Source organism: Carya illinoinensis, chromosome 9 (assembly GCF_018687715.1).
Source record: "Carya illinoinensis cultivar Pawnee chromosome 9, C.illinoinensisPawnee_v1, whole genome shotgun sequence".
NCBI classification, from domain to species: Eukaryota; Viridiplantae; Streptophyta; class Magnoliopsida; order Fagales; family Juglandaceae; genus Carya; species Carya illinoinensis.
This window is the reverse complement of record NC_056760.1, coordinates 653,360-668,636: the sequence shown is the minus strand read 5'-3', so window position 1 is coordinate 668,636 and position 15,277 is coordinate 653,360. Positions and strand designations below refer to the sequence as shown.

The 15,277-nt window shown below is 36.2% G+C and overlaps 2 protein-coding genes across 3 annotated transcripts; both read left to right on the top strand.

Annotated features, from left to right (window-relative positions):
* Nucleotides 1-6,028: 6,028 nt before the first annotated feature.
* LOC122275388 (probable 2-oxoglutarate-dependent dioxygenase SLC1) lies at nt 6,029-8,484 on the top strand. 2 transcript variants are annotated; one of them, XM_043084416.1, is made up of 5 exons: nt 6,029-6,362; nt 6,523-6,827; nt 7,019-7,266; nt 7,590-7,959; nt 8,076-8,484. In XM_043084416.1, exons 1-5 carry the CDS (start codon nt 6,161-6,163, stop codon nt 8,322-8,324), a joined length of 1,374 nt encoding a protein of 457 aa, XP_042940350.1. In that variant the 5' UTR covers nt 6,029-6,160; the 3' UTR covers nt 8,325-8,484. The 2 variants fall into 2 exon arrangements, with proteins under 2 accessions (XP_042940350.1, XP_042940351.1); XM_043084417.1 differs by having other exon boundaries at nt 6,030-6,341.
* A 1,822-nt stretch (nt 8,485-10,306) lies between these two features.
* Nucleotides 10,307-15,277, top strand: LOC122275262 (carotene epsilon-monooxygenase, chloroplastic). The gene is made up of 9 exons (XM_043084241.1): nt 10,307-10,999; nt 11,425-11,721; nt 11,814-12,011; nt 13,037-13,138; nt 13,692-13,832; nt 13,948-14,055; nt 14,249-14,331; nt 14,521-14,683; nt 15,058-15,277. Exons 1-9 carry the CDS (start codon nt 10,322-10,324, stop codon nt 15,121-15,123), a joined length of 1,836 nt encoding a protein of 611 aa, XP_042940175.1. The 5' UTR covers nt 10,307-10,321; the 3' UTR covers nt 15,124-15,277.

Genomic DNA, 15,277 nt, shown 5'->3' with positions numbered 1-15,277 from the left:
GCTGTGAAGTGGTAGTGGGCTCTAACAGGCTTCAGATTCAATCTCTGATTTCCAAAGCCAGTGTCTTGGAGCCCAAGAAATTGTATCTGGATCTAGAATCCTCTACAAGAGGAGATCTATAAGCAGGCTGGTCATCCAATGACATCAAACAACCCAAATCTCTCCCATGGGCCATCACCGCCTCTACCCATTGGCCCCCCATTAGGATGGGATTATTGATTATTGAATATTTTTGGTGTCGTTCTCCAAAATTCCAAACAACCAATACAATCAGAACTTACCGGGGATGGAAACATTCCAAGGGCACCACCATTCATCCAAATTGGAAAAAAAAAAAATCTTTATTTTATCTCGTTGATATTCTTGTATAATGGCGACCTTATCTCAGATTCAAAATTCAACTTTGTATGTTTTGGTTTGACAAAATTTCTTCCTTTTAGGTAAAACGGCAAGAATTATTTAGCTTCATGGTTGTTAGGCTTGCCACGTCTTGTAATTATGAAGAGATAACTCAAGGAGGTGGAATATTGAAAGACATTTATAATTGAGTAATAGTACTCGTCATCAATTTTACTATCATCCTATGTTGACATGTTGTGATATTAAATGATCGGATAATACTTACTATATTTCACTTGTGGGCCTATTATTTAATGTCTCATCAAGAAATATTAAAATGATGATAATAAAAAGAAGGAAAATACTCTAATTAAAAAAAGATTACATAAAAATAATCTTACAAATTGATATGGTTTTATGTGATTTATCAAACTATAAAATTATTTCTTTTTGTAAAATAGATCTAGCGGATCAGTTAAACCCACATTAATTTGATGGATTAATTTTGTGTAATTACTTTGTAAATGTAAGAGTATTCTAAAAAAAATATAAATAAAAATTTCCTTTATAATTACGTAGAAAATCAAGAGTGGTTTTTTTTTTTTTTTCCTTTCTTGTGGGGTGGGGGTTTTCAATCGTTGCTCTAGCCAATATGCGCAAGCATGGGGAATGATGTATGAAATTAGGTGAGTTGTATTAATTTAATATTCGTGTCCGCCGCGAGTACGTGAAGCATTGTACTACATATTTATCCATACATATCGTGTATATATATAGGAAAAATTATGGGATATTGGGAACATTCAAATTAAGGAAAACGATGGAAAATTTAAGTTCCAAATTAAAGATCACGCGTTATTCTTGTATATAAAAAGTTACAAACGATAAGACTAGCATGAGTATAATGAAAACAAGAGACAAAAGAACAAGGACTTCCTGGATACATATCGTTTCGATCGGCCAAAAGCTGATTGGGACGCCGTCTTCTTCTTGCAAGCCTTATAGAAAAGACCTTTGTAGAGAGGACAGATGAGTGCGTGAATAGTGATGATCATCTATCCTAGCCTCCCTCTAATATTGCTGGTCATTCTTGAATTCTATATTAATTATATATATATATATATATATATATGGTATTGATCATGCAGTATCAAACAGCTGGTACTCTCAAAAACATCTATATTGTGGGCAATGAGTAATTTCGTCTATTTATATTAAATAGTATCTTGTGGGTTTGGGTGTTGAGAAGTGTTGAGGAGAGTTGTGAATAGTAATAAAAAGTAGGTGAAAAGTAATAATAAAGTAATGAATAGTAATAAAAAGTAGGTAAAAAGTAATGAATAGTAAAAAAAGTAGGTGAAAAGTAATAATAAAGTAATGAATAGTAGTGAGAAGTGTTGAGAAGTGTTGAAGAGACTTCAACACCCAAACACAGCCTAGTCTCAGACAAACTATGGGAGAGCCAATTAATTAAGAGTCATTGTCTTTTAGCTAGGCATTGCTACTAGTATTAACATTATTGTTTTGTTTGGACATAACCCTCGAAGATGTCCAGTTGTACTAATTATTAGTCCCAGAGTTTTTTAGATTTCGTGCAGTAATTCCTAATAATTCCCATTGCTAGTGTCTCTAATTCTTTCACATCCAGATCAAGTGAGATTGTTAAAAAAAAACAAAAAAACAAAAACAGAACAATAAATACAAAACACTTGGAGTCCGACACGTACAGAAATATCCAAGAAAGGATCGCAGCAGGGAGATGTATCGTGTGAGAGACGGGAGAGATGAGGACATAAAATAAGGCATATTACGCGTACGCCACATACAATATTAAGGAGCTGACGTGGAGCATGAACCATGCAACGAATGAGGAATAAAAGGACAAAACAAAAACAAAAATGTTAAAGTGGCGATCGAGCAGAGGACACGGACGCAACTTTAGACCAGCTTGGCAGCAACCCCAACCACATATCAGAGGTCCCCGTCCCTAGCTAATATTGGTAGGGACGTAGTTAGGACAGAGGGTGGGACCTACGGTCACCTGTGCTTCACGGTAATTAGCTTGAGGACCAGAGTGACCTAAGACCCCATACAATTAATTAGAAAAAGAAATGGGCTTAGGGTAGGAGACAGACACCCATAAACTTATTATTAAATTTTTGTTCTCAAAGACAAGAATAAAACAGATCGACCCCTAGTAGTTTTGCTGTAATCCACTAACACGAATGTAACAAGGGGCTAAAGCACAAAGAAAGTAGTTGTGTGTGTATATGTTCGTTCGATGATCTCCTTGATCCATCCAACATTAATTTTAATTTTATAATTAAATGATTTGGCATTTTGGAAGAGGGAGTGATCGAGAGACTTCGTTAATTGACGTACGTGAATGCATAGTTGCACACGAACGTTTAGCTGTTGGTGTCGCGTATAATATATAAGACGTTCCATAATTTATATTATATAATGTACAAAACTATATATAAACTTATAAGAGGTGGTCAACAGCTAGCAATAGCTGTTGTCCAATATAAGCAATTCATTTGGATATGTGCACCGATCGAGGACGATCATCATCATCATGTCTTAATTGCTTTTTTAATTAATTAGAATATATACGTTATCGCTATTATTACAAAAATGTTTTCGCCAATAATATTTGCCAAAGGGTGCCATTTGGTCATGCAACAAAATGATGGCACCATGGCATCTCTGAAAGGGCAAATCAACAATTGATTCCAACTAAATAAAAGATAATCAACCAATTATTAATTATGTGACCTTCTAAAATGTCAGCTGCCATGTGCGATTTATCACGACAGGTTGTTAATTAGGTTTTCCAACGTATAACGTACGATGGCTTGCCATGTTCGGGTAACTGATTTTCGTGAAAAGACATGGTGTGACGTGTCCAACTCAGATAATGAGTTTAGCTAGGTTTCACGTACACATAGATTTGGTCCACTGTACATGCAAAAACATATATAATGTACGTACGTACTTAACTTTCTACCTGAATTAATTTCCAAAATCTATCTGAAATTCATGGACCAAGTTCAGAATTAATGGCAGAAACCGAGTAGATCAAAAACTATGAAATTGAACGAAAAACCCATCAATTATGAAAAAAAAAAAAAAAAATCAGAGTGACAGAGTATTAATTTTAGACGAAAGACAAATCAAAGTTGTTAAGTTAATTCTTTTTAGAAAAATGCCCTATGCAAGTGGACGGGAGAGTTAGCGCACAATCGTTGCCTACGTAGATGTGTTTTATTTTCTTGACATATATAAAACACACCGTTTTGACAAGAATGGCCCCTTCTTCATTCCATGATTCTCATTCATTGCAAACCTACATTCTTCTCTTCACAATACCTTAGACGAAAATCATCAGTTACAGTCCTCCCAACCAATTTGGTCAAGCACAATTTATTTTGAACAATAAAACCAGCTCCATAGCCTACCAATCCAAAAAATTAAACACAATGCAACATCAAGCACTCTAAGCTCCATTTCAAAGTAAAGTGCCCCAGCTCACACAAATACATGCAAATCCTTCACAAATCTTGTTATAATCCGTTTGATATCTTGATTTTTTACCCTGGGTTTCCCAGAGAAGTAGAAAAAAAAAAAAAAAAAAAAAAAGATCGGCTTGTGCTGCACATAATTGAGTTTCAAAAATATATTTGTGTTTTGGATCTTTGCGATGTGCAGTGATTGCAGTCCTGTTGGAGCAAACGGAGAGAGATTAATGGTAATAAATTAGAACAATGGAGAGAGAGAGAGAGAGAGAGAGAGAGGGGGGGGGGGGGGGGGGGCTGAAGACACAAGGAGATGTCGAAAGTCAAGACTTCGGTAGCTTTAGTTCAAATCCAATCTTTTCTTGATTCTTGTATGCTTTTTTTGATTTTATTTTATTTTCTTTCTATTTATTTTTTAAAATTTTGTACAATACCATCAGCGATTGCACGGTAACTGCAATCTGCCGATTGCCTATAGAAGAATTGTTCTTTTTATAAAGAAAGCTGCTACTGTACCACTCGAAGTGTCATGCCATGTGTCTACTTATTAAAAAAAAAAAAAAAAGAACAGAACAGGAAATTGACGGGAGGGCAAACCTCCGTCTGCTCGCATCCCTTCCTCCCTCCCTCACGTCTCTAACCAAAGCTTTGTCGTTTCACAAAGAATCAAAGTAGAGCTTGATCTTTTGAGTCTCGACAAAACCTTAATTTACACTCTTAAGTATTTGCCAAAGTTCGCCAATTTCCTTTCTAGTCTCTGTGTGCACCCTACATTATTATTCTAAACAGTATCCATTGGGTCCTGCTCAAAACCCTGTTAATGGAAATCTCATCACCCATCAACATCCAAAATACCCCACTCCAAGACCTCTCCAAGGCATCCCCTAAACCTTACAAAAATGCTTTGTAACCACACACATGCAGGCCTCCGCCACACTTTGCTCTCCTAATTCCTTCAAAGAGGACACCTACTTCATTTCCAAACTTAAGTCCTCTGAAAAGAGAGCTCTAGCACATGCTCTTGGATTCTGATGCTTCAAACACCTCAATGTGGGGGCATTCCTCTGTTGGGAGGTGATGAGAAGGCATATGCGGTTCTCTTGAAGTTTTTGCGAGTAAGAGGCTTCCGTCATTACAAGAAAATTACTTACTTGTGATCAATTATTTTCAGTGAAATGATTATTTTTAACTAAAATAAATCTGTTTTTGTAGTAAATAATCATTTTCATCTCAAAAAATTGATTACAAATGTTTTCTTATGATGAAGGTCTTGGACGCATTCAACATGTTGATGAAGTGTTTATCATGGAGGGTAGAGTTTGGAACGGATAGGTAGGTTTCATTTCGTGTTTCGATCCTTCACCCTTTAAAAAAAAAAAAAAAAGAACCTAGTGACAATGCTACATCGAGCGGTAAGTTTGAGTACTGGTCAATAGGGGAGGGCAGACTAAACTACGTACATATAATATATATATAGGGCTATAAACGATGTCTAATGATATTAATTCTTCATTAATATCATTATTCGTTATAGGCATGCGTTATAGGCATGCAGTCATTATTCCAATTTCAAGATAAAAACCAAAATTTAAAAACAATTTAAAACCAAAATAGAAAATAATAACATTTTCAAATTTTTTAATTTATATATTATTACTTTATAACTAATATATATACACAGAAACATTTATAGAACATATTTTTATTAATTTAAGTGAGTATTACGATAAAAACCATCGAGTGAGCTCACGAGTTAAGTTGATCATCTTTATATTAACAAGTACTATATTTTCGTATTCACGAAAGACTACTTATAATTTAACTAAGCATGCATGAGCCTTTTTAATGGAATTGTTCACCGAGTAGTCCTGATCATCCCATTACACCCCTAGCGTTGTGAGTTATAAAGATAGAGATGAATCCATTAACGTCAGTACGAGATCTATGGAGAGTTTTAAGATAAAGTAGTTACAGATATTTTTAATGTTTATATATATATATATAACCGGTGAGGATGAGTAGCACGGCCAATTAAAGTCAACCATGGTATCCTGCCATATAATATACAACACTTTGATTAATTTATGATAATATTTAGGTCGGAGAAAGAGAGCTGTACCTAGCTAAGTTTGGTTAGGTGCTGCCTAGAAAAGAAGACAAAGCGTTTTAAAGTTGAAGTCTCTGGACCGGAGCATGCATGCCATTGTGGGGTTGGGGGTGGTGGTTTGGTGTGGCGGCGGTTTCCCAGCTTGTCCCTACCACCAGCTCGTGGTCTGACTGATTTTTTGTCAACGGGTCGTTAAATGGAACGAGTCCTTGAAAGTCACGAACGACCGAACCCGAAGCTGGTTTCTCAGAAACTTGCTACTATTCTTCCCCGCTCGCTCCTCTGCTATATATACTGTAAAACCTTATCAGTATTACCCGCACTTCATTTCATTCATCTCCGCATATCCCTATTATCTTTTCAGGACCTCACGTTTGGTATATATATTTATCCAATCAGTACTCTCTCTCTCTCTCTCTCTCTCTCTCTCTCTCTCTCTCTCTCTCTCTCATACACACACGCCGTTTCCGGCCCAAAAAAAAGCAAAAGAAAATACATATATTCAAAGCTTATATAATTAATAGAACACAATTTTCCTTAACCCCGCATTAATTCCAGGTTATTGTTCCATGTCTCCTACGATGGCTGTAACAACTGAAACAAAGGAGGAGAATGATACGCCAGAAAGCGAGTACCAAAAAGGAATAAAGCACCTCTGGGAAAATGGCATAAACAGAGTTCCCAAGAAGTATATATTACCCCCCTGCGATCGACCCAATACTGAAGACGGGGTGCTAAATCATGTATCCGAGCAAAATCTTAAGCTGCCCATCATTGATTTCGCAGAGCTAATGCAAGGTGCCAACCGGTCTCAAGTCCTCGAGTCCCTCGCTAATGCTTGCGAACAATACGGTTTTTTCCAGGTATGGCTTTGATTGTTTATAAATTACCATGTGGAAACCAAATTGTAATTAGACCTAGTTATCTCAGCCGACCACACACTGACCCATGTCAATGTTCTATTAAGGCAAAAATCGAAGAAAATATTGGAATATTCAAGATTAATGCTTACTTCAAATTAAATTTAAATTATAAATTATAATATTGCGCGCAGCTGGTAAACCATGGCATTCCAAGCGATGTTATAAGCAGCATGATTGATGTTTGTTCAAGGTTTTTCGAGCTGCCATTTGAGGAAAGATCAAAGTACATGTCTTCGGATATGCATGCGCCGGTCCGATATGGAACCAGCTTTAACCAGAAGAAAGATAGTGTGTTTTGTTGGAGAGACTTCTTGAAGCTAATGTGCCATCCCCTATCAGATGTCCTCCCACATTGGCCTTCTTCTCCTATGGACCTGAGGTGAGAGTTTACCTACCTTAGCTTCAGCCTTCAATTTATTTTATTTTATTTTTTGCAGTCCTCTCTGCCTATATGTCTCTTTCTTCGTTTGTGTGGCTCATAATCGCTTGCTAACCTGTACACGTACGGCTTTGCGGGATACGAATAGGGTTTGACTTTTGCATATGAATTGCTACGACTTCTATTACTCATGAAGTTAAATATAAAGAACAATTAACTTGCTCCTAGTTAGTTGTCAAAGGAATAATATCTATTACATGCATTTATATCTAAATATTAATAAGTTGAGGACCAATCAAGTTGCTGGTTCATACTTTAAACAGGAAATTGGCGGCTACCTACGCAAAAGAAACCAAGAGCTTGTTTCTAATGCTAATGGAGGCCATTGTGGAGAGTTTAGGACTTGTCGGAACCGCGGATGAGCAGAAGAAGACAGAGGAAGAAGAAGAAGAAGAAGAAGAAGACATACTAAAGGACTTCCAAGATGGAAGTCAGTTAATGGTTGCCAATTGCTACCCTCCATGTCCAGAACCCAATTTAACCCTAGGAATGCCACCGCATTCCGACTATGGATTCCTGACACTTCTTCTCCAAGATGAGGTTGAGGGCCTACAAATACAATTCCAAGAAAAATGGGTTACTGTCCAACCAATCGCTAATTCATTTGTTGTCAACGTTGGGGATCATCTAGAGGTGGGTCGTAAGTACTACATGATCATCAGAGTGCATGAAATCCAAAATATATATATAATTAATTCAAGTAGCTAGTTTGTTAATTGTTGATTCAATGATATTTTAATTTGTCTCAGATATTTAGCAATGGAAAATACAAGAGCGTTTTACATAGAGTATCTGTGAACCCTATGAAACCTCGAATATCGGTGGCTTCTTTGCATAGTCTTCCTTTCAAGAGCATGGTTAGGCCATCGCCTAAACTGATCAACGAAGCGAATCCAAGGCGTTTTAAGGACACCGACTTTGCTACTTTTCTCGACTACATTTCATCTTCTGAGCCCAAGAGGAAGAATTTCTTGGATTCTAGGAAATTATTGGATTGAGGCTATATATATATATATATATATATATATATCTAAGAAGTACTGAATTAATCCAGATCTGTCGAAACGGATGATCATTAGACGCTTGTATGTTGACTTTCGTTGAAATCAATTATGTATCATTGATAACATGCGTGGAATTAATGTATTTTTACTATCATTCTCTCTCTTTGTCTCCCTCTCCCCTTAAAGTTGCATGGTCAAGGGTGGTCAAGAATTCAAACGTGGTAAAACATACAAGTACATTAATAATTCAACGAAACATACATGCTCTTTGTTTAATAGTACTTATAAAGAGAGTTCATTCTTATTGGCAAGGCGGTTACAATTTTTTATTTTTTATTTTAAAGAAAAAAGAAAGAAAGAAAGAAGGAGAAAAGGTCATCGATCGAATGCGTGAAAAGGGAGAAGATGAACTTAAATAAATTACAGTATGTTTTCAGAAAGAAAGAAAGAAAATGATAGAAAATAGGAAATGGAGGATCGATGAGTTCAAATCCAGAGATCAATTAATATTATGATTAGGCGGCGGCATTTGAATTAATTTGAGTAAAGATATGTAGGCCAATAGTTTTTGACTTTGGACCCGGCCGATGATGCAGATCGATCGAAGACCACCTGCCCTCTCATGACCTAATTAATTAGTTGACCCACCCTCGCACACCAGATCACTGTATGCCGGCCGTCGTAACTTACTGCATGTATTATATGTTGACCGCCTGCGCATGCCTCCCTTCCTTTCTAATTTGTTGTACTGTACTATACTATTGTCATGGCGACGGTCCAATCCATTAACATCTTCTTCCTTATTCATTTCCCTTTTTGCTGCAAAAATGGATATTATTAATTAATTGCAGAACATCAATTATATATAAGTATTTACTTATTAATTAGAATATGTAACAAATATCTACCATCTATTTCTGAATATTCTCGAAGGATTGTAAGGTCATTAACTCCTATATTAAATTATCACAACGTACAAACTTATTTGTTTAGAGAAAAAAATGAGAACTACTATTTAAAAATCTTTTACACTACAATATGGCATAATTTAATTTATCAAATTTAAATTTTAAAATTTATTTTTTAAATCAAATTACGACATGTGATTTATGTGTGGTAAAAATATTTTTGTATAAAATTATTTGAAAAAAATATTTAAATTGTCAAAAGCCCAAATAGATTCTAGAATATTAATATCCAGTCCTATGTATGGTTTGGGCTTGGGCTTGTGTTTCCTACAAATGACAAGCCCGTTCTTGAGGACTAACATGAAATTAGATGGGCTCAGTCAAGCCTCGCTAATTAATTTGTACATGAGCCGTCATTCTGTGCTCATCTCGAGTCGTACTCCTAGAAGGTCCTCTTTTATGGGCTTTATGTCTTCCTTAAGATCCTCTCGATGATGTGTCCTGGTTTCCCCTTCTCATAATGGTTGGGCCATTATCCATCGGGTGACAGACAACAGTGTCTACTTTAGCGACGGAGTATGTCGCTGCAGTAAGAAAATAACACCTTTATTAAAAACATTTCCTTTGGCGTCACTATTAGAGTCTTTAAAGACAACTGCTTATCGTTATATAGTTTATTTTTAGAGTTTTGAAATGTATAAGTAAATTTGTGCACTAATTTGTATATTAATATTAATTTTTTTATATTTAAAATTTAAATTAATATTATTTTCAATAAAATATACTTTTTGATCAATCACATTATATTAATAATTTAGTACACATATTAGTGCATAATTATGCTTGTAATTAAATTTTTTCTTATTTTTAAGGGTTCAATTGTTAAAATCTGGAGAGTTTGATCCCTTTATTTATTAAAAAAAAAAAAATCTAGAGTGATTGGTCTCTATGTTTTAAAATTGGATATCTTTATCCTTATTCACTCAAATTTGACCATAATGATCAAGAAATTAAAATTAAAGAATTAGAAATTTTTTTTAAAAAAAAAAAGGCCTAATTACAAGAGGGAGGGTGCGCGAAAGAATGTCATCATCTAAAAAGCCTAAACCCAATCCAATCCACAGTCTGTCGATTCTGTCGCAGCTATCACCCACACATACACTACTCAGACTTCAAACACTTCCATCCAGCAATGGTGACTCAGAGATACACGAGTACATAGGGAAGAAACACGCCCAGAACGGTATTGCTCACTTCCCCGCTATGTCTTCCTCCCTCTCCACCTCCTTTCTCCTCCGAACCCCTCCTCTATTCAAACCCACCTTCCCCACCAGCACTACCATTTTCTCTTCCAAACCCACACCTTATCAATTCCTCACCATCAATTCTTCCCTCAACAACAACAACAACAACAACAAAACAAGTTCCTGGGTAAGCCCTGACTGGCTCACCTCACTCACTCGGTCTTTAACGGTGAGCAAAGACGATGACTCGGGCATTCCCATCGCCAACGCCAAGCTGGAGGACGTGTCTGATCTTCTGGGCGGTGCACTTTTCCTTCCACTGTTCAAATGGATGAACGATTACGGACCCATCTACCGGCTCGCTGCGGGGCCTAGAAACTTCGTGGTGGTTAGCGACCCTGCCATTGCTAAGCATGTGCTGAGGAACTATGGGAGGTATGGCAAGGGTCTTGTGTCTGAGGTCTCCGAGTTCTTGTTTGGGTCGGGTTTTGCCATTGCCGAAAGCCAGCTTTGGACGGTAATGATATCCATTTTTTAAGGAGTGGCGAAGTTGTTTAGAGTTCATTTACTTGATACTTTCGGGCTATAATCATGAAGCTTTTACAATGCTGCGTGTTGTTGGTTCAATGCGGGTTGGCTTTGGTTTGGAACATCATTTTTGAGCTTTCAATGTTATGTTCTGATTAACCTTATTAAACAGATGGTTATCTGCCTCTCAATTCTCCCAGTTTCTTTATTGCCATAGTGGCCAAACATAATATGTGCTTTATCCTTTTTTTGCTTGTTATTCTCGAGAAGAAGTATAGATGATTGTCTTGCCAGGTTTATTTTTTGCACTCGAGTCATTGTCCCCTTTTCATTTTTGTAAGCTCTCAGCCAGTAACAAAAAATACACTGAACTGGTTATGATCCATGTGATTTTTAACATCTTGTTTGTAACAGGCAAGGCGTAGGGCTGTGGTGCCATCACTTCACAAAAAGTATTTGTCAGTGATGGTTGATCGGGTTTTTTGCAAATGCGCTGAGAGATTGGTGGAAAAGCTCAAGCCCGATGCTTTACGTGGCAGTCCTGTAAACATGGAGGAAAAATTTTCTCAACTAACTCTTGATGTTATTGGTCTGTCTGTATTCAACTATAATTTTGATTCACTTGCCACTGATAGCCCTGTGATTGATGCAGTTTACACTGCATTGAAAGAGGCAGAGGCTCGTTCGACTGATATATTACCATATTGGAAGGTATATCTTTCTGGTGCCCTGTTCTTGCTTTTCATTATATTTTTTTTCCCATTTTGATAATCATATACGTACTATATTGTGTCTTCATGTAGGTTAAAGCTCTTTGTAAAATAATCCCAAGACAAATAAAAGCTGAGAAAGCGGTTACTGTGATTAGGAGAACTGTTGAAGAACTTATTGAAAAGTGCAAAGATATGGTGGAAGCTGAGGGCGAAAGAATAAATGAGGAGGAATATGTAAATGACGCTGATCCAAGCATTCTTCGCTTCTTGCTTGCAAGCAGAGAAGAGGTCTGCTAGTAGTGAAATGGTTTAAGTTAAAGTTTTTGTGGGATTTTGGGAAAGGGGATAAAAAAAATTGAATCAAAAGATTATAAAGATAAAAGAGGGTTAGAATATAGTTTTTTAATATTATTTTTGTTTTGTGATTTGAAAAAGTTTAATTGTTTTTTGTGTTTTGTTTGGAAGTTTGGGGAAGTTATAATGATTAGATGAAAAAGTTGAAAACTTGAGAATTTGAAATTGAAAAATGTTTGTGTTTAAATGGTATTTGGATGTTGAGATGAGATGAGATGGTTTGTGAAACCAAACCAGACCTTTGTCTCTGATGTATGGTTTGTTTTGCTTGTGATCATTGTGTCATATGTTGCTGTCCAGAATGCACATATGCAGAGGTTTTCAGGATGGTAACAAATTGGTGTTTAGATGTTTTGGGACTGGAAAATTATTGGTTCCTTTAAAATACAAGAAGAATTGATTTATGGTTACATGTGCTTTAAGATGTGAACAGGTTATAGTCAAGGCTTGAATTGAAGACGTGAAAGTGTTCTAGGTTCTTTAAGTTTGCAAGTTACTTCATTAGTTTTATTTCAAATCTTACTAGATTTTCCAAGCTTTTGGCTTTGGAAGCATAGAAAGGGACAATACACAACGTTTTCATCTAGTTTTGCTTGGTTGTGACTGTTGCCAATGAATGATTTTCCATGCTTCAAGTTTACAGTCTCTGGTTTTCCCACTTTCTAGCCAGAAGTCGTTGCTTATGCCTGGAATTCACTCCATATGAGCATGCTTTTTTAGTACTCGACTTTTCTACGACCACCTTCGCAATGTCTCTGCATGTTTACACAGCTGCCCACTTTATTTACCTTCAAGAAAAAAAAGTTCTTATTTTCATCCACGATACATTTACCTTTGAATATGACAGATGAATCAGCTATGCTAAGCATCTACCATTATAGCGTCTCAATATTGTCTTGAAGGATTTGTGTTAGCGTAATAGCATTTAGTTTTGATACAATTGCTAAACACTGTTTTAGGTTTCAAGTGTACAACTACGAGATGACCTATTGTCAATGTTAGTTGCTGGTCATGAGACTACTGGTTCAGTGTTGACGTGGACACTCTATCTTCTGAGTAAGGTATCCTTTCCATTTTAACTTCTCTCCTTTTTATTTGAGTCTGCCATTTGTATGAGAAATTGATGCTAACTTTAGCATCTGGCTAGATAGTCAGGCTTTGTGTTGCTGATTCAGAATAAATATATAACATCACACCGATTTATACCCATCTCTTTATACTTGAAAGATTTCTTTTGAATTTTTTACCTAATTGAACAATGCCGTTCTCATCTGTGTATGCCTTGTACCAATGTTTTGACCCCTAAACTGCCTGTTGGCTGAACGTAAGTAATCGGGTTCTGTTGCTATTCAGATGGGTCCAATATATGTGTTAAGAAGTAATTTATAAGAGGTTGTAGCCCTTAAGTTAATATCACAGCCCGATCCTTACCGATTCATGGACCCTTGCTCAAGTTCTTATGATTTGTATTGTGGATCTGGTGAACTATAGAACATGTGTAAAATATTGATATGCTACTTTGATTGCAGTAATAAATTTGGACCTGATTCAGACTGTCTTTTCCCTTGAATGTGGTATGTGGAGAAACTGTTTATTGTTCATCATCCTTTGCAGGACTCGACCTCATTAGTGAAAGCACAAGAAGAAGTTGACAGAGTCCTACAAGGAAGATGTCCTGCTTATGAAGATATTAAGGATCTAAAGTTCTTGACCCGCTGCATAATTGAGTCACTCCGTCTATATCCACATCCTCCTGTTAGTTGCGTTCTTTCTCTTCCACTTATATCAAAATTTAACATGAAATAGAAAGAGTATGCGGTAATTCTGCTGACTCAATTTGTTGCTTATTTCACTCTTTCAAATCTTCTAGGTCTTGATAAGAAGAGCTCAAGTTGCTGACGTGCTTCCTGGAGCTTTCAAGGTTAATGCTGGTCAAGACATTATGATTTCTGTATATAATATCCATCATTCCTCACAGGTATTGGCTTATGTTGTTTAAACTTCCCTTTTTATGGTCAAATGTAACTTCTTTTATTGTGTGATTCAGTAATTTGTTGCATACTTGAAACAGACCTGAGATGTCAGATTTACTTGTCTTTCCACATTTCTACATTTTGGTACTTATTGGAAAAAAAATCCATATTTCGGCAATCTCATTGTTATTTTTCTAGGTCTGGGAGAAAGCTGAAGAGTTTGTGCCAGAAAGATTTGACTTAGAAGGCCCAATACCTAATGAAACGAGTACAGATTTCAGGTATTGGATTTTTATATCCTTTCAGAGATGCCAAAAGAGTTTTATTACTTCAATGCTGTTTTTTACCTTTTCGATCCCATTTACAGAAAAGTGTGCTCTTTATTGTACCCATAGCTCAAATGCATCCATTCTTTACTTTTACATCTCCCTTTAACACTGAGCGCTGATAGTGCAAAATATATACCACAGATTCATTCCATTCAGCGGTGGGCCCAGAAAGTGTGTTGGTGATCAGTTTGCTTTGCTGGAAGCTATTGTTGCTCTCACGATCTTTTTGCAGCACATGAACTTTGAGCTGGTTCCTAACCAAAACATTAGCATGACTACTGGAGCAACAATACATACAGCAAACGTAATGTGATCTATGAATGTTATTAGTCGATCCATGCACAAGTAGAGATTACACTAATCGCCATGATTTCAAATCTGGATTAGAATTCAGATCCCAAGCAATATATGCATTACTCTTTTGGTGATATGCATAACGAATGATGGGTTTTGTCTGGTTTGCATTTTATATTTTTATTTCCCTTGACATCATTGATGTATGCAACATTCAGTGGTTTCTATGCTCGCATAAATTATTGAAATGTTTAGGTTTTGTTTTAGGAAAACAAAGGACCAAATACAAAAGAAAGAAAAACAAAGATTTGAATTCAACATATTGGAGTCAACTTACTCTTATTGATGAATGTGATGTGTTTTAACATGGTGCTATCGTTGCAGGGCTTGTACATGAAGCTGAGTCAACGACAAACAAAAGCTGCATTTGCTTCCTTGTCTTCTAGGTAAGCTGTAACATTGTACATAAAATCTAATAATATCCAAGGGTTCTAGCACAGAAAGTGTTGTAGTAATTTGCGGTTTTGGGAGAAAACATATATTGCCAATGTTATGATTCTTTTGAGTAATATATAGAATGGTGTCTACTACTTTTGAGTGACAA

Bases quoted from the DNA above. Each gene is read 5' to 3' on its own strand.
- LOC122275388 (XM_043084416.1), top strand. From the start codon at position 6,161: ATGGAACGAGTCCTTGAAAGTCACGAACGACCGAACCCGAAGCTGGTT. The intron at 6,828-7,018 runs GTATGGCTTTGA...TATTGCGCGCAG, and splicing joins AACAATACGGTTTTTTCCAG to CTGGTAAACCATGGCATTCC. The intron at 7,960-8,075 runs GTGGGTCGTAAG...AATTTGTCTCAG, and splicing joins ACGTTGGGGATCATCTAGAG to ATATTTAGCAATGGAAAATA.
- LOC122275262 (XM_043084241.1), top strand. From the start codon at position 10,322: ATGTCATCATCTAAAAAGCCTAAACCCAATCCAATCCACAGTCTGTCG. The intron at 11,000-11,424 runs GTAATGATATCC...TGTTTGTAACAG, and splicing joins CCGAAAGCCAGCTTTGGACG to GCAAGGCGTAGGGCTGTGGT. The intron at 14,332-14,520 runs GTATTGGATTTT...TATATACCACAG, and splicing joins GAAACGAGTACAGATTTCAG to ATTCATTCCATTCAGCGGTG.